The sequence below is a fragment of the Actinia tenebrosa genome, unplaced genomic scaffold (assembly GCF_029948245.1).
Source record: "Actinia tenebrosa isolate PJP-AT-01 unplaced genomic scaffold, QUT_ActTen_1.0 PGA_scaffold3__52_contigs__length_22856419, whole genome shotgun sequence".
Lineage (NCBI taxonomy): Eukaryota > Metazoa > Cnidaria > Anthozoa > Actiniaria > Actiniidae > Actinia > Actinia tenebrosa.
The window spans coordinates 745,425-771,815 of NW_028292580.1; the positions used below are offsets into that span (position 1 = coordinate 745,425).

Genomic DNA, 26,391 nt, shown 5'->3' on the forward strand with positions numbered 1-26,391 from the left:
CAGTGATAAGTGTTTGTACTGTATACCTTTCTTTCTTTCTTTTTATATTATCACATGACAAGCACACATGACATTATGTCATGTGACATAGATCGGCACCATATTTGTTTTCATACGAGGCATGCAAACTAAAAAACTTCGCTAAAATAGCATTCAAATACTCAAAGAAAGTGTATAAATAGCTAACGAGAAAGGTAAATTATGTAGGTTTTTCCGTGCTTGGTTTTGAGTTCTTTTAAAAGCTATTTTACGAGAATGCTTTCGAAAAATTTAATATGCCTTCGAGAGTACAGAGAGAGTACAGCTGCTCAGAGCTGCAAGGTAAGTTCAAGGTAATGTCTGAAGCTTTTAATAATATTAAAAAGTTTGAAATGACAACATTTGTTTTGTAAAATGATAGTAAATTACATCGAAACCGTATGCTTAAAATTTAGATATAAAGTTTGAATGTGTCGATTGTTGTAAATAATGTTGTCGTCACTCGGTGCTTAAAAGCTCATGTTGTTTTGCAATAAGCATAATAGCCACAGAAAAGGTTGTAGACAATACATGGACATTTCTTCTTTTGATAACATTAGACTATTATAAATACTTATTAACTGTGGAGTCTCTTATTCGCAGAAACGTGTACCGTAATTTTAACTGTGATCAGATGGAAGTTTAATAAAATATTTTGCTTGTAAAAATCCTTTATTTCAAATGTAAACAATTAATATTGCATGTTTTCATTTGTCCTTTCATGATAGACATCTGATGAGAACAAGGCCAAGAAGAAGAAAAGGACATGCACACAGGATGTTATGTTAAAGATTGAAGAATCCCTTGGCCGATTCATTGAATATCAGGAAAATACTGTTTAAGTGTTTTTTGAGATGGAAAGGGAGAGAGAGAGAGAGGAAAGAAGAAGAGAGGGAGGAAAGAAAAAGGCAGGAGGACAAAGATTTTTTTCTAAAGCTTGCTAGAGTTTTAAAGGGATAACTTGTTTTTGAGCATATACCCCTACCCACTTTTCAGGAGAGTCCCCCCCCCCAGCATATAGGGTCAATATATGTCATTTAGCAGTATTTAGTACAATTTATGTTGCAATGCTTTTAATGTTTGTACTATAGCTCAGTTATTCTAGGCAATGAAGTCTTGTATCGCATTTCTGATAATTTCAGCTTGCCGAACTTGTCTTGCATTTCTATCACATTGTGGGATGTCAGCATAGATCTGTACTCCTGTCAACCAGTCGTCATTCAACTCCTCTTTCATTGTTTCACAAAAATTGTGGACCACACAGCATGCACTAATCGCGATACAAGAATTGGTTACAGACAAGTCGAGACGTTTGGCTAGGCACCTAAAGCGACCCTTCAGTCGACCAAAAGAATTCTCTACCACCACCCTTGTCTTGCTCAGGGCATTGTTGAACTTAACTTCAGATGGTGTTATGTTGCCTCGATCATAATATGGCCGCATCAGCCAATTCGTGAGACCATATACAGAATCACCAATGATAAATGGACTACTCCATTAATTCTTTTGCTTAGGGCAACTGGGAGGAAAGATCTGGCAGAACATGCATCATACAAAAAAGAGTTCTTAAAAACTCTTGCATCATGGACCTTTCCCGGCCAACCAATGCAGACATCCCTGAAAAAGTAACCACTGTCGACCAGGCCCTGTACAATAATCGAGTAAAACTTTTTTCTGTTTATATAGTCCTCTTTATTCTCGTGGGGAGCCATTATGGGCACATGACAGCCATCGACTACCCCAACGACCTGGGGAAATCCTGCAAAGCCGTAAAATCCAGCAATCTCATCTTCTATTTCGAACATTACTCTTGAACATTACTTCCATGATGCACTTACACACTTGCATGGTAATTATACACGCCGTTGACTTCCCAATCCCAAATAGATTGGAAATTGAGCGGTACGATATCGTGTCAGCGAGTCGATACAAAGCAATTACAACACGCTCTCTTGCTGGTATAGCTGAGAAGGTGCGACCTTTGTAATTACATCTGCAAATGGTTAGACCTTCAAGTCTTCTCGGACAAGGACTTAAAACCGTAGGCCCTGTCTCCCAACCCTGGGGGGCATAAAAGAACCTGTTGAATTATTCGTATAAGAGTAGGGGATTGTCTTCTGATTCAACAGCCTATCCCAATCTGGAGGCATTAATACTAACTTACTAACAAATCACTCATGATTGTAAGCTGCACGGCTGCTACTAGCGCCTAAATACGCGGCCCGTAAAGTACTCCACTGGTAATGATTGTGCGAATTGAAACCATGTAAAACGAGAGTATATAAGAACCCTGTTATTTATTTATTTATTTCCTTCCTTCCTTCCTTCCTTCCCTTCCTTCCCCTCCTTCCCCTCCTTCCCTTCCTTCCCTTCCTTCTCTTCCTTCCCTTCCTTCCCTTTCCTTTCTTTCTTTCTTTCCTTCTCTCTTTCTCTCTTTTTTATTATTATTTATTTTAAAAAGGACTGTCTGGCTAATTGAGATGAACTTGAATGCAACTGATTTCCAATATCCATAATTAACATGAGGTCATTGGTAGAATTAACTCCTTGCTTGTTATTGTAAATCAAAGGACTTTGAGGAAGGTAAAAAAATGCTTTCAGTTCGACCCCGTTGAGCTGCGCCACTCCTGTACTTGCAGAGGTGTTAAGCGATGAGAGTTTTTTTTTTTTTTTTGGATGTCTTTGCAGGATCAACTTTATGCCAGGTCTGCTCACCAATGTTAACTTGGGCCATTAGATAGTCTTTCTGCATTTCTTTAAGACGTTTTCGACCTTCGTTTGATTTCATTCCCTAACCCATTTTGTGATCGAACCGAGCTAGTACTTAGAGGGTTCTGAAGGGGTAAAATGAGTGCTGGTATTATCCTTCTTTGTTGCTTAGGAAATAGGATATCATGCACTGGGATTCATAAACAAAAAGCCATCAAAAATGGGCTCGGGCTAAGAATAAAGGGATTTGAACTGGGATTTGAGTAAATGTTGGGCTTGGAAATGGGATTAGGAACCCCCTTCAGGACCCTCCATTTTTCATAGGAATACGCAGAGTTAATAGAGGGGAGTCCCCTCTATTAACTCTGGAATACGTCATCAGAGCCTTGAATGGATTTGAACGGCCAGGAGCTGCTAACACGAACGTTATACTTTTAGATACTAAGACATAAGGAGGAAGACGCACAAATGTAGTTAATAACGGGAAATAAAAGTAGTATTTTCGGTGTTTATTTGGATACATTAAAAAAAAAACTCACATGCACACACATTATTTTTTATCCCGCCACCGGGGTGGTCACACAACGCTTTCGCTGTTTTGGGTTGATGACCATCACTACACCTAGAATTCATGATTTGTGAAGCGGTAGGGAGTAAATGCTGCTCTTTCTTCAGAAAAATCCCTCACATTTGCTAAGTATTGATGTCTCAAACGGCTTATAGAGAGTTTGAAAAATATTATTTTAATTTTGGCAGTCATTTAATTGCTAAATTATGCAAAAACGATTCTTTCTGAAACAACGTATTTAGGCATATTTGATCGATCGTAGAACCCTAAAAACACATTTACCTGAGAATTTTTTTTCACAGTCTTGAACAATATCATCGTGACATCACATACAGTGAAAATCTCGCTTTTCCGTTGTATCGGCCATGGTAAAATTCTCACTTGTTTTGAGGGTACTTTTAAGCTCAAGAAAACTGTGTCTTGCAAATAATTCTTCCAGAAATTCTTCGTTACAGCTACATGTCTGAAAATCATTGTGAGGCATATAGAGATACCATATTTGAAGTTTATTAGGTTAGAAAGGTCAAGTATTGATTGTATTTCGTACACGAGATCGGTGATTTATCTCAATTTCAGAGTCGTCAAATTAGCACATTTGCCTATCTGCATAAAAATTCAAATTTCTCCCGAACAAAAAAGAATTTTGCAAAACTAAGTGCACAGGGATTAATGTTATGTGATAGGGTATCTAACTTCAAAGCATGAACAAAATCGATTTTTTGACTGTTGCCACGAAATTTCGAATTGGTCTGGTTTTTACGGACAGCCGCTCTTAAGTAAAAAACTATTGAAGCTTTGTCTCTCTAAGTGATCCTTTGAAAGCAGAAAGAAAAGAGGTCGACGGGGGCACGAATTCCAATATTGCATGACTGAAAAGCCCGCTCTTTTACTCTCACACCTCTCTGGTCCAATAAGAGAGCAACTTTTCATGTAGTACCCCACGTGGTATGACGATAAATCTGACGTCATCTCAACGACTTTAAACGTTGTGGAACGCCTGGGCCTTTATTTATCTGTCTTATGGCGTTGTTTGCGATGGCGAGTCAAGCGAACGGATTACTACCTTCAAAACGAAAATTTTGTGAGGGATGCTGCTCCTTCATGGCAAAAGCTCAATACTATGATCACCTCCCTTGTAATGGCAATATTAGTGGTAAGTTTTCTTTTATATTAGCGTACGTGAATATTTCTCACTGAAACTAAACTAAAGCTGGAAGACACGTGCCGAGTAAATAAATATGAGCGGGAGGGGGGGGGGGGGGGAGGAGGCATTTTACTGTAAGTGAATTGTGTATCATATAATAGCCATGCACGACGTCAACTAATTTTTTGGTAAAATTCTCTCCGTAGGGACCAAAAAGGACCAATCTTTTTATTGTGAACATTGCAAACAACTCGTTTCGAAGACAACTTACTATGAACATCAAATCCTCCATAGCAGCTTAACTAACGCTGATGATTTGGATGTCAATATCTCCCCCGGAATGGAAACATCCGACCAGGCGTCTTCAGAGAACGAAATTGAACTTGAGGACGAGGATCAGATTTTCTTTTCTGAAGAAGGCAGCAGCAGCGACGAAGAAACAAACTTCAGTGAAGCAAACGAAGAAATAGAACCAAATATGTCTCATTGTCAGGTAGAGATTTTTTTGCGTTAGTCATATATAAGACCTTCAATTTTTTAAATGCTGTATTGCATGTATTTGCAGGTGGATGAAATACCTAAACGAAGTGATTTCTGAAAATGAAGAGTAGTTCAGGTAGAGGAGATGGTCAACAAGCTACAGGTCCTCATACTTCAACAGAGTTAAGATCCTTCTTGATGTTTTTTCTTCTGTGACAATCTCTTTACAAGGTTTCAGATAAAGGCATCTTGTTACTACTCAAATTCTTAAGGGGAATGTTACTGTATATTGCTGAACTCTGTGAATATGAAGCTCTTAAAGAATTTGCAAAATGTATTCCAGAAACAATGTACATGGTCTACAAAGCACTGGTTTAAAAAGGATGACTTTGAAAAATATGCTTTTTGTCCAAAGTGTAAGTCATTGTACCCCCTCAAGGACTGTGTAATCAAGAAACCTAATGGAGATACTACATCTTTAAAATGCAGCCATGTAAGATACCCACTACACCCACATAGGACCTGGAGACAACCATGTGGAACTACGCTTTTGAAAACGAAGCGATCATCTAATGGATCTGTCTATCTATATCCAAAGCAGATGTACTGTTATAAAAACGTTATTGAATCTATTCAAGACTTAATCTACAAAAAGAACTTTATGAGTGATTGTGAAAAATGGAGAGATAGCAACTTACCAAATGGTACATTAGGAGATCTTTATGAAGGTCAGGTCTGGAAAGATTTCCAAACAGTCAATGGTGAGTACTTTAGCAGCAGTAAGGGGGACTCGCGGCCACCCCCCCGGAATTACATGGGTATTCCCCACGCTCACGTAAAGGCGTCGGCCGCGGGTATTACCCGTAAGGTCGTTCTGGGTATTACCTGCGTAATTCGATTCGAAAAGCTCTCTACGGGTTTTACTGGTGCCCCACATTACTAAGTTAAAATATTTGTCTTATATACGATGCATGAATGTAAAGAGTTCGTTTATGACTTCTGTGTAAAGTGTTTGAAACCTAAGTTTGTTACCCCGCCACCAAGGAAGTTAGTTTGTTGTGGTAAGAAAATGCAAATAGAAGGTGACACGTCAGCACAGTGTTACGAGTGTGGTAAGAATATTCGTAATGCCGTACCAAATGCTACCAGAGAGCAGTATTACGCCAATGGAGGTCGTAAGAAAACACCTTATAAGAGAATAAAATACTTTAGGGACTGGATGAGTCATATCCAAGGTTATCGACCGGTATATTTAGACAACGAAGTAAAGAAGAAAATCATAGACCACTTAGAAGAGCAAACCCCGCAAAGTCTACGGAAAACGTTGAAAAAATTAAAGCTAGGGAAATATTACAAAGCTATTCCCTATCTTTTGTCTGAAATTACCGGTAAGTCTATTCCCGAGGTTTCTGATATGACAAAAGCCAAGTGGATGTTTTGTCGGTTGGATAAGAATATTCATTATTACCCTGACGTAATTTATGAAATATTTTACAAAATAGACCCCAACCACCCCCTATTAGGATGGATTCCGAGAAGATAAAAATGCAAAACTGGCGTTGCCAGAAACCCCACTGGGGAATGCATCGCGCAGAACACCAAGCTATCCCCAGTGGGGTTTTTTGCATTTTGGGCTTACGAGGCTTATTTCATCCCGCGCCAGAGGCCCTCTAGTACACACATATATTTTTCTTGAATTGCATTTTTTATCTTTTTTTTACGGTTGCTGTAAGTGGGGGAGGCTTTTTTTTTCACTCACAGCAACCGGTCCAAATGTGTCTGCAGCGAGGCTTGAACTCGGGACTCTGGGCCTCCCCAGATCCAAAGTCCACGATCACAAGCGAACGCCAGACACACAGGAAGCTTACGTATGTGAAAATTATTATATTTATGTCTTACACTCTAATTTGCATATTTTCTAGACTGTCGTTCAATATGTAAATAGAATCCTGTCACGCTCTTTTCAAAGCAGATGTTTACTGAGCGAGTTTTCTTTGAAGCTCTTCTTTTACGACTGTTTTTTTGTTCCTTATGTCCGACTTTAATTTCTCGGACTTTTCCTCTTCGGCCAGAATAAGCGAGAATTCTACGTCGTCTATCTTTCTGTCACGCAAAGCCTTTGAGACAAGATCGGTAATTGTATTTACTTTAGCCCTTGACAGAGCTATTGTCGTGTCATGCTTGGATATTTTGCTTGACAACTGTTTCATAATGCCCGTAGCAACGGCTGAAATAATACCACAGGCTGCCCCAACGCCGGCCAAAGGAACTCCAACAATTATTCCCGGCCCAGTAAGTGAAGTAGCAACGCCGGAGCCCGTTAACACAACAGATATGGATCCTGAAGTTATCGCAATTTTATGTAGCGTACTCCGGGCTCTGACGTATTTCTTCCTAACTTTTTCGTAGTGTTTTGCCTGCCCTTCCAAGTAAGCCAGGATTAAGTTTGCTTTGTTAAGCCTAAAGTTTTCTGCGTTTAGTTCGTTAGGTTCCTTAGGAAGTTCAGGATAAAGTGGAGGTGCTGATGGTATAACATCCATTATATGTACTAATGTACGACGCTTTTGGGAATGATATTTATGGAAATTACTTAAGTCGGAAAGATCTTGGAAAGATGTTTGAGCATCGGCCAGAACCAAAACCTGTAAGGAAGGAGCCAAAGCCTGTGCATAACGATCCGAAACCTACCCCTAAACCAAAGCCCGCGCCACCTAATTTCCCAAAGAATCTATTAATAACCAACCAGGATTACCCATTTTACGATGCGGAAGGTGGCATAAACGACTTTGATAAAATAGTGACGCATTTAAAGATTCCAGTGGGTAAGCAAACCTTTAACGTAGTAATAAGGGATATCTTTAAGGATTTTAACCTTAAGCACACTTCAGGAAAAGAAGCCCACGAATGGTTAAGGGGACCTAACTTTAAGTACTGGCCACAGCAGTTAAACTTTGCCGTCTGGGCGGCTACGAAGGGCTGCGGGGTTGCCGCGGATATGTTCGACATTGCCTTTCTAAGGTTCCACGTTGCCTTTACTATGCGGCGCATATTGAAGGAGCTTAATGTACCATTACCGGGGGGAAAGCCATTCAATAGAATGAATAACCACTACGATTCCGCTGCCCTAGAAAGACTAATGAATGAGTTTAAGCCGCAGCAAAAAGACTTTCGTTATCGGGAAGGCGCCACGCATGGCTTGGGCATTATCTATGCTTGGCATGTTGACGGCGTGCGTCCTGCAGACATGTATCATCAAAAATACCCCGGGGTCCTAAAGTTTTACGACTTGGGCGGTCGCAAGAATGACGTTACGCTGATCGATAGGATTGAGACAATTTACCCCAGTCCTTGGGATCCGTTTGTATTATTAAAAGGAAAAGGCCTAAGAAACCTAGCTCGAATTAACCGCAGCATTGAAGCATTCGTCTACTGCACCCTGGGAGCGCAGGTAAATACCCGCAGCCCCATTGTTGGTTCCCAAGGTGCTTCGCGGGAAACGCAACAAGAATTCCTAACCCTGTTTGAGTCCGCAATAATAGAAAATGACATATCCAAGTCAGTTCAAAGATATCAATTAGCGGTGTAGCAATCTAAAGTGCGGCTGGATTACGCCTTGAGTCCTGGTTGTTGGTTGATGCCAAGTAATTTGGTCATTAACACCAATTCCGTTGTGGGTTATAACAACAAACTTCAGCGAGCTACTAAGGATATGAAGTTTGGGGTGAATGACGTGAACTCTGATACTACCAAGGGCATTCCTCACTTCGTAGAGGAGCCAAAAAAGTCACACGAAACGAAGCTACCCGTAGTTAAGAAACCATCAAAGCATATTCCCGCGTTACCAACCATACCCGAGGAATATGACCATAACCTACTAAAAGCCGGCTTAACAGCTGCAAGCATTGGTCTGAGTTATTATATATGGCGATGAACAACCCCTACGTAGCTGGAGTGGATTGCGTTTACACGACTTACGCAGGCGAGAAAAAATACGCCCAGGCATCTTGGGTGGACGTCACCGGGATGTCCGTGGATTTAAACTACTCGGGAAAGAAGTTAATTCTTTGTAGTATTTGCATTGGCACGAGCGGCCATGCTAACGTCGGCTTCAGGTTCCTGGATGACAATGGCATACTGCAGCCTATGCGTACGAAAACGAACAACAGGGAGCCTACGCATTTTTCCGTAGAACCCAACCCCAAGAGCGCCGAGAATCTATCGGTTTGGACTTTCCACATGGTGGCCGATTGCCATGGAAAGGTAAAGCTGCAAATACGCGTAGACGATTCTGGGAGCGTTTGCGTAAATAGCATGGATGACCAAAGAGACTACGTTTATAATCACAAGACCATCAGCACTCTTACGGTGCTTAGTCTTTAGAAGGGAATTTATTCCCTGAAATATATGAACCCACACACAAAAGAGAACTGGCTTCTTTATTATTTAGAGGAGAAATCGTATGGATGGGGCGACAGTTGGCGCGACACTGGGTTGTGGGTAAAGGTTGGGGGTTTGGGATTGATTATGTGCACCATTAGCGTTAGCGCGTGGAATAACTGTAATATTGGGTTTAGGATTGTTGATGAGACCAACACCCCATTATTACCTTACGGGAAAAAGACAAATAACAGGGCTCCGGCTCATTTTACGTTTGAGCCCTCGATTACGAGCATAGAAAACCTAACGTCGGTGACTTTTCACATGATAGCCAATTGCCAATATGCGAAGCTTCAAGTTCGCCCCAGCGATGGTCACCCCTCAGGCTCCCCAAAAGGCTTATTCAGGCGGATTTGCTTTTCTTACCGCACGACAAGGTGAGAAGAAAGACCTATAGGTACGCTTTGACCGTAGTCGATATCGCAAGCAGATACAAGGACGCCGAACCCATAACCAGTAAGGATTCTGGGGAAGTCGCAGAAGCCCTAGGTAGGATTTATAAGCGCGTCTTGAAATGGCCTAAGCTGCTGCAAGTGGATGCGGGGACAGAGTTCATGGGCGTGGTTACTAAGACCCTGAAAGACCACGGAGAGCCGAAGCAGAGTACCACAGGGGTCAGAGCATTGTTGAAAGATTCAATAAGACCTTGGCCGAGCGTCTCTTTGGGTACCAGTATTGGAAAGAGCTGGAAGATCCATCGAAACGCAACAGGGAATGGACTCAGAGGCTCCCCAGGTCGTCGCGGCTTTGAACAACGAGGCAGCCAGGGCTACGGGAATAAGACCCAAGGATGCTATGAAAAAGAAACACGTGGAACACAAGTCCTACGTCAGAAGTTCAAGGGCGGTAGGACTGAAGGAAAAAAAGCTTCCCCGCGACATAGTGGTCAGATACCTCTATCAGCCGGGGGAACTCGAAGGCGGCAGTAAGAGAGCCACGGATCCTAACTGGTCTCTGGAAACGTATGAGATTTCGAAGTCCGTCACCAAGGAAGGGCAACCCGTGTTGTATTACCTAAATGGCCCAAGTCGCGGATTCGTCAAGGAAGAGCTGCTCATAGTCCCCAAAGACTCAGAGTAATGCTGCTCCACGCGCCCGATTACACTCTAGGCATGTCAGCCTTACGTTGCCTCTGTAATGCCCGCGCTTATTATTTATACGATCCACGGAGAACTGCGGATCATCCATAGGACGACGTCTAAAAGCAGGTTTGGGAACTGCGGGCTTTCTTGTCAACTCCTTTACGTATTCCTCACGCGTTGTCGTACAAGTTGTCACAATTTCACAGGGATCCTTCCTGCGTAGATGGGAAATCAGGCCACACTTTATAAAACTCCCATTACACCTCGGACAAACAAACTTGCCAGTCATCTTATACTTAACGATATTTTTTCATAAAACCCGCGGCGGCCGCATGGTACTTTACAACTCTTTTTATTGGAACGAATATTTTAACTTAGTAATGTGGGGCACCAGTAAAACCCGTAGAGAGCTTTTCGAATCGAATTACGCAGGTAATACCCAGAACGACCTTACGGGTAATACCCGCGGCCGACGCCTTTACGTGAGCGCGGGGAATACCCATGTAATTCCGGGGGGTGGCCGCGAGTCCCCCTTACTGCTGCTCCTTTTTATCAGCCCCCAATAATTTTGGACTAATGCTTAATGTGGATTGGTTCCAACCAACTAAACATGGGATACATAGCATTGGGGTGATATATATGGTAGTCATGGATCTACCAAGACAGCAAAGGTTTAAAATGGAAAATGTAATTGTCCATGGTATAATTCCTGGACCAAAGGAACCAAAATTACATATAAACACTTTCCTTCAACCATTGATTGATGAATTGGCGGACCTTTGGGATGGTGTTCTGCTTGACAGTGGTAATGGTATTTACGAGAAATATAGACATGTGACATACCTGCCATTAGGAAATGTGGAGGCTTCATGGGTCATGCGGCAAATAGAGGTAAGATTTTCATGATGTGGAGATGCATTATTTTACTACCAATATTGACTTTTTGTCAATGTAAATTACCATGTTACCTCTTGAGGTACCAAGGAAAAGAAACTCAATTTAAATGATATTTCTAAAATTAAAAATCATAAATGATTGTGCTTGATGGAGGCTGGGCAGCACAGACTGTGGGCTTATAATTTAGAAGGGGAGCTGCTATTTAATTCAAGGTCTTTTACACCATGTAATTATCTGTATTTATTTTTACTTATGCATATTTCACGGGTATAATGACTATACTCTATTCTTATCAGCATAATAATTATTAGCTATTAATTTCCTTTATTTTCTTTTTATTATGTGAACAGGTTGTAATAAGTGTTACAAGCAATTTCCTAGGCCATCTTTTGGTGAAAAGCCTGATTTCTCTGGATTTAATAGAGATGAGTGGGAGAAAAGAACCCATGAATAATGTAAACAACATGCAGAACGCTACCAGCAAGCTGATTTCCATAGTGCTACAAAGGCCAAGGCTTGTGCCAGCAAAACTGGGATCAGATATACTGTTTTTTTATGAGTTGCCTTATTATGATGCTGTCCGATTTACATTGATCGATCCAATGCATAACTTTTTGCTTGGAACAGCAAAATCACAATTTCCCTGACTAACTAAAAAATTCCCTGACTGTGTTTTCCCCTGACTGTTTTTCCCTGACTTTTCCCTGACCCCTGGGAACCCTGATTTGACTTTTGAGGTGCTAAGTCGTATAATGATCTCCCAAATGATATTAAGCAAATTAGTGACATAAAACATTTTAAGAAGAAATTATTTACTATTTATTGAACTTGTAGAGATTTCCCCTTTTATTAATTACCGTTATAATATATACTATATAATTTTTTATTCTTATAATAGTATTTTATATTTATTTATTTGTTTTATTTTTTATTTTTAGCTCATTTTTAGTATATTTTAGTATTTATAGCGGAAGACCCCCTTTGGGAGCTATAACAAAGTATGCATGTATGTACGAAACCATGTTTTAGCATTCTCAGTACCGAAAACACTGAACCAAGATTCGGAATTGCGGCGCACTGCATAGAAAAATGGATTTGCGTACCTGAGCAAATGTTGTGCAAATCTATTATACTAAAATTGACACAAATTTGTTTCCAAGCCAAATTTGGTCCAAATGTAATTTTTTTATCCCAATCAAATGTGAGTAAAAGTGTAGCATCCTTGGTATTTGCATCAGATTTGACAAATATTTTATCCCTATGACAAATGCTGGGTTTTACAAAACATTTGCCACAAAAGCAAATTTGGTCCAAATTTAAATATTTGTGTCCCAATCAAATGTGAGTAAAAGTGCAGCATCGTTGGTATTTGCATTAAATTTGACACATATTTTATCCCTATAACAAATACTTCAACAAATATTGTTGAATTAATTACTTGGTTTCAAGTGGTATACCATGGAATATCCCATGTGTTTATTGTATCAATTTCTATGGCTTCAAGTGGTATACCATCCATGGAATATCCCATACAACAGTCAATTTTGTAATTTTGTTTTTGTACTCACTAGGCCTTATTGAGTGCAGTATGTACAAAGAAAATATACAGCTATTTCAAATACATATGTATTATATTATAATATAATAATATGCTAAATAGTTAAAGATGACTAAGTTCTTAGTTCTTAGATGAAGTAAAACGTGAACGACTAACGAATCAATTACCTACTACACTTGGATTTTCTGAGCCAAAGGACAGACAACCATGACCTTTTCACCCTTCAAAGTATCAACTGCTGGCACAAACTTTTGATGGATTCTTTGGACAGGAATGAAATTTGCTGGACCATCCATCTCAAACAAATCTCTGCACCAAACTTCAACAGGTGGCCCAAGATCCCTTTTCGCAGGGTGTTCCTGAAACCAGTGGACTACAGCAAAAACACAAGATACATACTGTCCTCCTATTTTGACATTTTGCTTGAGAAAGTATCTGATTATTCCTGGCCTTAAGTGAACACCACTTCTGTCAATTTTGCCACCAAGCTTACACCATCTTGCCAATATAAATGATGATCTTTGGCCAATTGAGTCACTTGATCCTAACTTCTCAGCATTAAATGAACATGAAGAGTATCTTTCAAACTGGCTTGTCACAGATGATTCATCAACTTCATCAAACAAATTGTTATAAACCTCCTTTAAAAAGGGTAAAAATTCAGGGTCCAGGCAATCTCTAGAATAGGCCATCGTACAGTTAAATAAGTTACCATCACAGGCCCAAACTCCTTTTTTGAGTGGTCCAATGGAAAGAAGACTCGTGGCTATAGCACCTACATGTTCACTTTCTGCTGTTGATGTGTCACATGCATTTTCCATTAGAGTTCCAGCTTGTTTTCTCAATAGTCTTTCAAAAATTGGTTTAAAGTTCTCTTGAAATGCACTGGGGAATGGAATATCCCTTAAGAATTGATCAGAAGTAAACCTCCTCATCAGTTGAATTTCTACTGATTTCTGATTGGTACCATACTCCCCCAGGATACCATTATACCTTTCAAAGCTGAAGAGCCAGAAAGAGTATACTGGACCATAATCCAAAATGCAGTCCAAAATATGTGTATGAAGATGCATATTAGGGGTGATCTTTGCAGTACCGTACATGTTTTCAACTGCCTTGCAGAATTTTAATATGTATGTGTGAGCAAGCATTGCTTTGTTTTCTGTTATAACTGGAGTACAAAATAAAAAGCATGCCATTACAAAGTCTTGCCATATTTGCAAATCAGGTTTTGGCAAAATGTCCCAAAGAGCAAACACTGAGTAGATGAGTGTAAAATTCTTCCACTGATCAGCTGTAAATCCCCCATAGCTGTTTTCAATTTTCTTCGGCATCCTACCAATACTTGATGGAGCTTTGACTTTATCAATCTTGTCTTGTATTTTACCTAGGTGGTTTTTATTGATTAGGGGGGTTTGCTTTTCGGAGTCAATCCAAATATTTTTCATCACGTGTTTAGCAGTTCCAGTAAACAAGTTATGCATTGGGTCCACTATATGAAAACGCACACAGTCAAAATAAGGTAAAAACGTCAGCTCGCTGAATAGGGTACCATATTGTGATTCCTTGGCAGTTCGATCAGCTGCAGAAGTCTGTTGCTGTATCTTGTGCTTGCTGTCTATGTTCTTTGTTTGTTCTGGGTTCACAAGGAGCAAATCCAGAAAAATCAATTCTTGTTGCAACGTTTCCTGGGGAAAATGTCTTACATTTAGAACAACCAAGATTTGAGCCATGTCCTGTGAATCCACAAACTTTTCTGGTAGCAGGGATGTCGCAACCAATGCATAGCAAAACACTACGAACTAACACCTCTGACCCAGCAACTTTCAGTTTGACACCTGTCCATAGCTGATTAAGCTCTGCAACTAGAGGCTGTAGATATGTATTTATATTTCTTTTTGGCTCTTTTGGTCCAGGGATGATTCCAATCAAGAAAACATTTTCAGGTTTGAACCTTTCTGCTCTTGGAAGGTTCATTAAAACCATGTAGATGGCTCCAACACTATATATTGAATGCTTAAATGGCTGGAACCAGTCAACATTAAGCATAAAAGCATAATTTTTTGCTGCAGCTAAAAAAGGTTTTCCATCTACATACTGCTATTCTTTCCATAGTCTACCATCAAATACATCAGCAAGAAATGATTTTGGTACATTTCTATCACGCCAGCTCTCTAACTTTGTCATGAAATTTGGTCGTTGTAAAAACTGTTCCAGAGTAGACACTATGCTATTGTAACAGTACACTTTGTAGGGATATAATCTAGTTTTTCCACCTTTCAAATGTACCTCTCTCAAAAGTGATTCATTGCATTGTGTTCGACGGAATTGCTGGCGATGGTGTGGAAATTCAACAAATGTGCATTTCTTTGTGACATGCTTTCCAAATTGCAGAGTGTAACAATCATCAAAATTATACAGATTCTCACATTTTGGACAAACTACAAACTTTATGAATTTATCTTGATTTAGTCCCAATTTGTTCTTGAGCAAATGCAATGACTTTGGAATCAGCATAGCCAAGCCTGTTACCATGGGAACCATGGGCACCGTTGATCCCAGTGCTTCAAAGAAAGTTTTCAAGAAACTCAATAGAATATCAATTGCATTATCTGAGAGACTACAAAATGAAGACCATAGACATACGAAAAGTAGCAGCCAATGAACAAGACCTTTTATTTTATCCAATGTACCCAAAACATTAACATCCACTGAATACAGGTTTTTATTGACCCTGAAATCACAGTCAACGTCTATGTCGTTCAGGTCCCATACTTCCTGTAGCTCTGGTCTCCTTTCGTGATATATAAATTCATCATCACTCTCTCCCTCAGAAAGACCAACAAAGTTTCGATCTTCCGTTTCTAATTCTGCAATGTTGACACCTACCAAAGCAAATATATTTTTATTAAGCATAGTTTCATAACAAACTGTTATTTATTGTAATAGGAGAAATAAAATAAAACCCATGAAAAAACTTAAACAACTTTTTTTTACAGTTAAAACTTAAAATACCTTGAGGATTTCGATCTTCACAACTCGAAGTCGCTTCAAAATCTATACTGTTGTCCCCATTTATACTCAAGCTTGTATCACTATCGGTATGTTCTTCTTCGGAAGATTCACCGCATATTTCCCACTTATTCTCCTTTTTGTTGAAATATAAATCTACATGTTGTCTGAATGTCCTCAAGGAAACAAACTCTTGTTGACAACCCCAAAAACGTCCGTCAAAATGAAGTATCAATTTGTTGCAGTTCAGGGAGACAGGACAAAACAAATGTCAAAATGAAATTGTAATAATACTATTTCTGTCATTATTGTCAAAGAGCAATAAATTTTTTTCTTGATCTAACCTGACTATCAATGCAATGTTTGGTTAATACATTAATTTACAATATAAATATTGTATACATCATGCATATAGCGAGTATAGGTGGTACACATATGTTCACTGGTACCCAAGTTTAAGCTTAAGACCTATGGCGCTAGGGCATTCTCCATTTGTGGGCCTGTGTTATGGAATACTCTTCCCCAAGATATTAGATTATGTTCAAGTTTGGATAGCTTTAAGAAAAAGCTAAAAACATTTTTATATAAAGAGGCTTATGGTTAGTTTTTAAGATTAGTTATTCATTTTATATATATTTATAATTACTAGATTATTATATTTTTATAGAATGTAGTCATTAAGATAGTTTAGTAGTTAGATTTTTGATTATTTGATATTTCAGTAATTATTTATATTTGTTATATTGTTTGTAAAGCGCTTTGAACATCATAGGTAAAAGCGCTATAGAAATAAAGTTATTATTATTATTATTATTATTTACTGGAAATGCGAGCAAATTTCGTTATTTATCTCGAAAAGAAACATGATTTTACTCACTTTTGCTCCTGAAGCAAAAATGTTCAAATACGAGTTTTGCGATGCATAGGCAGCCTTGAAAATATATGGCGGTTGACACAGATTTGTTTAACTAACAAACGCGAGCAAATTTGGTCATTTACCAACAAAGCAAAGCAATTTCTGTATACTTAACTTTACTCACATTTGCTCCTGAAGCAAAAAACAATCAAAAAACCAGTTTTCTACACATTTGCTTCGTTTTCAACTATTAAAGATTATTCACATTTGCAGATAGTCAATTTTGTAGTAAATATTGAGATTACTAACAGGTTTGCACGCATGCAATTTTAACGCAAATATACAACAGCACTAACATTTTACTCTGATCGCCAAATCTAAATCAAAGACGGCATTTACCGGCTTTGCTTCATGTGCAAAACCGATGGCAAATCACAGATTTGTACTGAAGCAAATATAAGCAAATTGGAACAAATGTGGTATTTACTTTAAATTTGCTTCACATTTGCGGTGCAGGAAATCCATTATTCTATGCAGTGGCGCGCAGTCCATGATTATATATGTATATATTAGATAAGACAAATCGATTTTTTTCCTTTATAACTAATTTTAATATGACCTTTTAAGCTTTCGATTGATCCGGTAAAGTTTCATATCATTTAAAACTTGAATCTATCTCTAGACATGTCATAATATTTTATTTGAAATTAACTTATTGGCAGCGACGCATTTCCCCTTCAAACTTCGAAGGTATGCCACAAACAAAACCCAGTCGAGCCACCTTAATGCAGAAATCTGAAATAGTGTTCTGGAAGAAAACGTTGTCATGATGCCAGACCAAGTCTTAGGTGATAAACTTCTGTCTCTTAATAAAATTTGCATTACATACAGTTCTGTAAATTCACGCGTATCTAAGATAATACAACAACGTTGAAATGAACTACAACCATCCTACAAGCTTAAAACTTTAATGATAAATGTTCTCGAAAAATACTAAAGTTCATTTTAATTCCAGTTTTTTAAAGTATGTTGACATTTTATGCGTTTCAGTTGACTTTATACATGGTATTTGAAAACAGCAATTAAAGTTATATATTTGTGTCTGTTAATTGATTAATCTCATCTTAATAGGCGACTTGCACTAAGAGGTCACGCAATCAAATCAATCCGCCGTTGTGGCTGGCATTCTACAGGATTTTAGCTATGCGAGAACGTAAAAGGAGATGGCAAAGTCAGGTAGTTTTTTTTGGTGATAAAAGGTAAGTCAGCGCACTAAATAACAATAAATATCCCCTTTTAGTGCAAGACATATATTCATAGTAGATTTCTAAAGTAGATTTTTGATATTAACTCGTCAAGAAGAGAAAAATATGGTATTTTTTACGCTACGATATGAAGACCTACGAATTGTTTAGTCTTGTTTTGCCGACTTCATGACCTCAAAACGACTTTTTGTGGAAAAAAATTCATTCTTCAAAAATGCTTTTTTCTTACTAGAAATAAACTTAGATACCTTAAATAGATTTTTACTATTCATTTGCCAGGGAGAGGAAAAAATATGTTATGTTTTGAGGTCATTATGTTTCATCTACGTTTCGTCTACGCTGTGGTAGTCTTCATCAGAATTAGGTACACAGACTTTTACAGACTTTTTATAGTTTTTTACTGTTGCATAACCATGGTGACCAGAGGCTATTGTCGGATAAGGGTATCTCTTAGTAGTCGTTTCCAGGTAGTACTGAGCTTGTAGGAGTCTTCACGGCTAAATTTGTTGGGCCGTATTGTAATTTCGATGGATTCTTTGATTAGTCGTGCAAAATAGGTGTTAGACTTGTAGCTCATCGTAAGTATTTTTGTTTTTCATATTTTTCCTTATTAATGTCATGATGCTGAATTCAATTTTCCTACGATTATAGCTTAAGGCTTTGTCATGTAAAACATTAATTTGTTCATGGTATTTGACGTTGATTGATATTTTTTCCCATAGCTTTTCAGCTTTTCAAAAACAACGGTTTCCGTTGAACCTGTACAGGGAAGCCAAGGACAAGAAAGAAGCACGTTTAGTGAGAGAGAAATTAATTCAAGATGAAAGGCTCAGAGAATTGCATATGAGTTTTATGAAAATATTTATAAAATGAAAAAGTTCTTTCCTCACAAGATGTCGAAAGCTTTCCAAGATACAATCATTGCCAAAATACTTGGCACGATTGCTTTCCTCTGTCGCACTCCCCCCTCCCCCTGTACAATGTTGCTGATCCCCGAAAGAAACTTGGTACCCTGGTCAGACTCGCCAACCCTCTGCCAACTGTAGCTTGTTCATTGAGCATTAATAACGACACGGTGGTAACACATGGTAATACACAGTTTTTTTTATTCAAACGTGGGACGTTTGTCACAACTCTGTATTACCATGCTTCGGGAGTAAATCGGAAAGCGGCCAAGCGAGATCAGACCGTGCATGGTGCGAAAGAATTTGGTGTTATTGTCAATAGCAAACAATAGAATTCCCAGAGCATCAAATCGTTGGGAAACGATCAATGTTTTCTGTATTTCTCGTTCACTTTAGACCGCTTTAAATGAGTTCAATAGTCTTGCAATTTTGTGTAATATTAGTTTAAGTTCTAATTTGTATACTGACGTAGTTTTGAGAGAAATGATCAGCGGATTTTAGAATAATGGAAGATCTAGTAAGATTGACTAGAAAACTGCGATGAAAAGTGCGCATCAAATGTTTACCCCGTCTTCTGCACTATACATTTTCACAAAATCGCATAAGTCGATTACTTTCAAAATGTTCCTTTTAAAACTAGATACAGAGTAAAACTAAATGAGCAATGACTTTAGCTAATTATGAGATATTTGAGATCATTTGAATATAGTGCATAATCTACTTCAAAACTAAACAATGGATTTCATACGGCCGAAATTAATATTTCAGAGCTAATATTCACAAGAGAGATTTTTTCAAAAATCCCCACAAATGGAGGCATCCAGTATATAATTATGTGGTACGAAGCATTTAAGTGTTGAACGCTCTGCAAGGCTAAAATTATTTTCTAAACGAAAACAAATATTTCATCATAATCACGTGTTATGACGTCCGATCTCACTAAAAACTGCATCAAACATTAATTCAATCTTTATGTGACTTATGTGCAAAAAAGATTTGCAATCGGATAAAACACGTTTATGCACCAGCGTTCCAAAAGTGGAAGGTAGCGGTCAAGCGTGAGGGGGTCCAGCCACCTTAAGTAAAAACAAAGCCTATCGAATTTAAGGATAGTGCTTAGATTCTGAAACACTCTATCTGATCGCAAAATTATAACTATCCTCATTGGTACGAAACCTAAGGGATTACCTTCTGATACAAACGCAAATCTTTTTCTTTGTATACTTAAGACAAGAAAAGTTATCTTACCAGCATATCCACATGGCATTGAAGGCAGTACACGACAAATTTGTGACTTTCATGGATGTACAATGGTTGTTATTGATCTGATCTGTGGACTAGTTGTCTTTTACATTCGTAAAACTTTAGTTGCACTAAGATAAATATATACTCTATTCACATTTTTTGAAGTAGCTTTTATTTTATAGAATGGTGTGCTTACAAACCTGTCTAACTCCATACAGAACATGGTAATCGAGAATCGACGCCCGATTTAGACAACATATACATACCAGATGATCGACGGACGCACGACATAGTAAACGTATACGATTACAAAAACGAGACGTGTTTTAGAAAATCGACACACGATTACCGTAATACTTGAGAGGTCCTTATCATACCTTTTTTCAGGAGTTGAAAAGAAGAATGATAACGTGAGACGATTCTTCCATCGAAAGTCCAATAGATGGGAGGTATGCAGGTCTATACTTTGTAGAGAAAAGACAAGAAGTCCTTGAAAACTATGCCCCACGAAAGCGAGCGTACCAAAAGAGGGAAACCAGGTTTTGGTTTGAAGGCGGCAAAGAAGAGGTCGCAAGAAAGTATAAAAGAATACTCACCACCTCTTCCTCACCAGCCCCCATCCAGTAGACATTCGCTGAGAAAATATGAAAAGAAAAAAAACAAAACAAAAAATAAAAAAAAGGTTCTTTTAAGAGCCACCAAAAACAAAAACGTTTCTTCTAAGAGCCAACACATGCAAAAAAAGTCATAATCAAAATGCTGACTATTTGAAGTAAAATTAAAACAAATAAAACCATAAAAACTCATTACATCATAAAGACAACTTTGCAAAGAAGATATAAGGCAACCTAATAGCTGATAAAATACAAAAGTTACCTCGTAATTAATACGAACATTTAGTTCAGTTTCTGAAAGACCGACCATGATGATATATATAAGGTCTTTTCGATGTATCCCTTGCGCAAAATGGCCAGAGGTCCAACACATTAGCACCACCCTCAAAGACCTTTCCAGTGTCTGCCACAAAATGACTGAAATGACGGTAAGTTATAGAAAATGGATTTTTGTATAGAAGGTATAATAGGCCCTTTGCAGGATTAGGTCACGTGCTTGGTTACCGCGTAGCAACGCCATGTTGGGACGCAAGCGTCCCAAGCGCCATATTGAAATTGTAGCGTGACAAAGCCATACTTGAAGTTTTATATTCAATTTATTTGCGATCTGTTCGAATCTGTTTTAGTATTAGTCAATTTTCTTAAAGTTATTAGTCTCTTGGATTGTTTTCTTCGAGTTTTTTGTTTATATTTCAAACATCAAGACGATTTTTTGACGTTTAAACCCGAAGTGAGCAGTGGACCGCATGGCGAACAATGGTCAAGGTAAGCAACCTTATTATTCATTCTTTATTTAGCGCTTTCTGTGTTCTTACTCAAGCATTGCTAGTAAGCTAATTCAGCTCAACACATTTCACAATGAGCTGGAGTACATGCCTGTTCTTCTTGTAAGGTTGTTGTTGTTGTTTTGACATTTTTTCTTGCGGTTGCTGTTGTCATTTAATCAGTATTATTTGTCTTATACGTGTATTTTTTTAACCCTGTTTAGCAGATGATTCTGGTCCAAGTTCCCCAGTACCTAAAAAGAAGTCCAGAGGTGGAAATTATCACTGTTGTGTCCCGATGTGTACAGGTGATAGTCGCTACGAAAGTTCGTTGTCATTTCACCGAATACCTAAAAACAAGGAAATGCAAAAGCAATGGATTATCAAAATAAGAAGGGACGTTGGCCCATATTTCAAGGTAAGTTAAGGCCTATCTTTACTGAAATGGAAATGCTCTTTATTAACTAACATTTTCTTTACTATGTTTTCAATGTAACTTAACTTACGCTTATGGTTTGTATGTAGATAACATCTAAGACCAGAGTTTGTGGCAGACATTTTAAAGAAGAAGACTTCCTCCCTATTGATAATTCAGGAAGACGGCGTCTTAAAGAAGGAATAGTCCCTACTGTATTTAACTGGGCAGTAACAATAAGCAGACGAAAGATTATAAGACAAGTTGAAAGGTATGTTATCATGCAAGTTGTTTATTTAAATGTAAATCTAAATATTTAATCTGCATTGGCCCATCCAGCAGATCAGTGGTATTCTGACATAGTTGATATTGTTTGCTGAAAAAACCGAAATCCTTCTTTGGTTTACAGTGGCACACAAACAGATGAGAGTGATGTGGAAGCTTTAGAAGATGATGATTCAAACCAACCTTATGAAGAAAACACAACCCAAGCCCCAAATATTTTTGATGAGCTCAGAGAGACAAAAGCACAGCTACTAGCCTTACAAGCTGAACTAGCAGCAGCAAGAAGAGATGCCAATGCTGCCCAAGAAGAAGTAAAGCAACAAAAAGAACAAGTTGCAGCAGAACTTGCCATCTACAAGTTCGGGTTAGAAAGATTCTCCACAGACAACGATGCTATTAAGTTCTACACTGGGTTTTGCACATACAAGCATTTGATATTTTTTTATAATTTTGCTAGGCCTTCTGCAGAAACAATGACATACTGTTATGCTACAGGTATATTACAAAATCGTCCGCATATGAGGGCGATGCAACTCATAGATGAGTTATTCATGTTTCTAGTTAGAATTAAATTAGGGCTATTTCAACAAGATCTTGCACATCGTTTTAATCTACATATGTCAACTGTGAGTAGGAAATTAACAACCTGGGCTAACTATTTGTATTTTCTGCTTGGTAATCAAATGATTTGGCCATCAAGAGCTGATGTGAATCTCAAGATGCCAGAGGAGTTTAAAAGGCTTTATCCTACAACACGTGTAATCCTTGATTGCACAGAAATATTTGTTGAGACACCATCATCTCTCCTTTTGCAGTCCCAGCTTTATTCTACGTATAAGAGTAACACAACACTTAAGGGTCTAATAGGTATTGCACCACATGGTGCAGTTACATTCGTTTCTTCTCTTTATACAGGGGCAATTTCTGATAAAGAGATCACAAGGTGTTCAGGTGTATTAGATTTGCTTGAGGATGGTGATTCTGTAATGGCAGATAAAGGATTTGATATCAAAGATTTGCTGAGGGACAGGGGTGCTCATCTGAACCTCCCTCCCTTTTTACAAGATAGAAGGCAATTTTCTGAAGCAGAAGTGCTAAATACAAAAACAATTGCTAAATTGCGAATACATGTTGAAAGGGCAATCAGAAGGATCAAAGAATACCATATCTTTGACTCGGATGTCCCATTGTCTATGATGGGCTCAGTTAATCAAATATATACAATTACCTGCTTATTAACAAATTTTCAGGGGCCCTTGATATTAAATGGAGACAAATAAAAACAACCTTCAACATGTACTTCTAATATTTGTTAATTACGCATGAGGAAAAATGGAAACTACAATGTATTTATACCACGTGCAGTACTTTGAAACTAGCTCACTGCACCAACCATGCATGAAATAGTTAATGAACATTTGAAGCCAGTTCTAATCTAACTGTATTCCATGGGGTTTTCAAAATCCTCATAGAGTTTCAAATGCAAAGGTGACATAATTTGAAAATATAGCTTAGTAACTTTACATTACGATTCTATGCATAGATGACTAAAAGCTAGTTCTGATATTCAGATTTTCAACTCTTTACAAATCCAAAAATTGAATAAAAATGGTCTAAAATGGAATAACATTGGTGTGATTAATTCTTGGTTATTGCCCTTAGTCATACTATGTTGCCTGTAAAAAATATTGAAAAAAAAACTTATCAACTTTATTTTTGCTTTCCCGGAAAAAGTCCTTGTCAAACAGGATTCTCTGACAAAAAAAAGTATTGTCATTCATGTAACTAAAGAAATCGCACCATTCAATGCCAGTAATTGCTAACTGACATTGCACTTGAAAATAATAGTCATGGTTCTTCTTCAGTGTTTTCTCACTTGTAAGTGGGTCAATGTCAACGTATCTAACATTTTTGAAATCTGTTTCTCCCTCTTTGACTACTTTTATTTCCAAGAGCCCAAATGGTTGTGATCCTTCAGCTGCAGCAGTGATATCGTAGACCTTGCGATCAGGACTACACCCAAGCCATGGGCTCTTTGGACAGATGACCAATCCACTGGGGTAGAGGTTGACCATCCCTGATTTGGCCTGATTTGCATAAATCATAGCTGCATGCGGTTCCAATTCAATACCCCTTCGCATAGGTGCAGTGACTACATGTCTTGATGGATTCAATTGCTTCACCAAATTCTCAAAGTTTGAGATACGCTTTGCGCAAAGACCAAATTTACTTGCAGTAATTCGCTTGGAGCGCAACATCTGCCATAGATTACAAGCACTCTGTGTCACAGTTTTTTGCTCAATGTCAATGGCAACTGATTGAGTGACTGATAATGCCTCTAGTGCTGCCTGTTTGTCTTGAGTTAAGCAAAACTGGACATTATTATCGAAGTTTTCTCCTGCATTCTCCATTGGTAACCTGGGAAAGTCACTGGCAAGAAAGTCATTTATCACATACTCTTGAGAAAGCTTCTGCTGGTAAGACAGCACACTACCTTTGAAGACATTTCCATACCTTGTTGGAACTTGAGGTAAATTTGGTCTTAGCTCTTCTGTGGGAGCAATATCAACTGCCAGGGGTTGCGGTTCCAGACCAACAAAGTCACTCTTACAAAGAATACCATAGAATGTTGAAGGTGAATACAAATTGCTTTTGATGAACTTTTTGTAATTGGCTCCCATTTTTGGCTTTTTAACCAGTAAGGACTGTACTTCTTTAGACTGGATCTGCCTTTCTCTTGGGATACTCCAACGCTGAGTCATACTTGTGCATGTCAGATCATCTGGCAGGGAGACCATTCCAAGGGTTTTACAATGAGCAATATAGAACAGTAGGCCTATTAGGTGGTGGCAGAAGCCACTAGCACCTGCAACACAGGAACATTTTCCATGAATGGCGTTTTCCAGTCTCATGAAACACTCCAGAATGTGTGGTGGCTCGCTTTTTCTCATCGAGCGAAAGCACTTTGCTGTCACCTTGACTCTATTCACTGAATAGGTGACTGAAATAGAAGAAAAAAAGTTTTAGATTTAATAATCATATATCCCAGGTTAGTGCCAATAATAACTATATTAAAAAATTAGTATTATATCATGGTATCTTTTAAGATCACTTCTTTGATGGTACATATAACTAGATCAAACTTTGATTTTACATACCTTGGATGTTGTGTAGATATCCGGGCTCAGCAAAAAATTTGTAAGCTCTTGTGGTGCTTGTGCACCCAGACATGGTTTTCGCATATCTCTCAACCTCAGCAAAGGAAAAATCAGGAAAATTTCTCAGATCTTGAGTTGGAGTGTCCGTGGAAGCTGATAATAACACAAATAACCAAAATTAATTCCAGCATACGTGTATATAAAAGACATGAAAGTAGAGTACATTAGACATCTGAAAAAAATTAATATGGAACATCGAACTTTATCGTTATTCATAGACAAACAGCATACTTGTTTCTCACCGAACGCTCAAATGATATAAGTCAAGATAAACAAAGGTTTCAGAACACAGAAAGCGCTAAATAAAGAATGAATAATAAGGTTGCTTACCTTGACCATTGTTCGCCATGCGGTCCACTGCTCACTTCGGGTTTAAACGTCAAAAAATCGTCTTGATGTTTGAAATATAAACAAAAAACTCGAAGAAAACAATCCAAGAGACTAATAACTTTAAGAAAATTGACTAATACTAAAACAGATTCGAACAGATCGCAAATAAATTGAATATAAAACTTCAAGTATGGCTTCGTCACGCTATAATTTCAATATGGCGCTTGGGACGCTTGCGTCCCAACATGGCGTTGCTACGCGGTAACCAAGCACGTGACCTAATCCTGCAAAGGGCCTATTGCTTACTTTCTTGTTCAAGTCAAGTTAAAATCATGTAAATTCCGTATTGTAGATTGATGGTTAGTGACCCTAATTTAGGGCCCTTCCTCGAGGAGCCATCGCCCTTCCTCTATGGACTTCTTCTGAAGTGGGACCAGGCATAACGTCATGAATATTAACATTGTCAGAAGAGAAACCACAATAAATGTCATACGTGTATCTTGTCTTAAACTTTTTATTATTATTTACTTTAAGAAGCATCCAAATAGTCTTCAAAGTGACAAAAGAACGTAAGTGTAATTTCAGAAAG

The 26,391-nt window shown here is 38.2% G+C and overlaps 3 protein-coding genes and 2 pseudogenes across 4 annotated transcripts; 3 read left to right on the top strand and 2 right to left on the bottom strand.

Annotated features, from left to right (window-relative positions):
- Positions 1-275: 275 nt before the first annotated feature.
- Positions 276-11,982, top strand: LOC148907537 (uncharacterized; annotated as a pseudogene).
- LOC148907538 (uncharacterized) lies at positions 7,534-9,420 on the top strand (annotated as a pseudogene).
- Positions 11,983-13,063: 1,081 nt separating the features above from the next.
- LOC148907539 (uncharacterized) lies at positions 13,064-14,414 on the bottom strand. Its single transcript, XM_089035306.1, has one exon. It carries the CDS (start codon positions 14,375-14,377, stop codon positions 13,064-13,066), a length of 1,314 nt encoding a protein of 437 aa, XP_088891432.1. The 5' UTR covers positions 14,378-14,414.
- Positions 14,415-21,344: 6,930 nt separating this feature from the next.
- On the top strand, positions 21,345-23,534 carry LOC148907540 (uncharacterized). Of its 2 annotated transcripts, none has more exons than XM_089035501.1 (4): positions 21,345-21,555; positions 21,779-21,972; positions 22,080-22,240; positions 22,379-23,534. In XM_089035501.1, exons 1-4 carry the CDS (start codon positions 21,537-21,539, stop codon positions 23,532-23,534), a joined length of 1,530 nt encoding a protein of 509 aa, XP_088891627.1. In that variant the 5' UTR covers positions 21,345-21,536. The 2 variants fall into 2 exon arrangements, with proteins under 2 accessions (XP_088891627.1, XP_088891628.1); XM_089035502.1 differs by having other exon boundaries at positions 21,782-21,972.
- Positions 23,535-23,542: 8 nt separating this feature from the next.
- LOC148907541 (uncharacterized) lies at positions 23,543-26,096 on the bottom strand. Its single transcript, XM_089035503.1, has 3 exons — positions 25,803-26,096; positions 25,413-25,565; positions 23,543-25,255 (listed from the first exon to the last, which is right to left on the bottom strand). Exons 1-3 carry the CDS (start codon positions 25,819-25,821, stop codon positions 23,922-23,924), a joined length of 1,506 nt encoding a protein of 501 aa, XP_088891629.1. The 5' UTR covers positions 25,822-26,096; the 3' UTR covers positions 23,543-23,921.
- Between the last annotated feature and the right edge of the window lie 295 nt (positions 26,097-26,391).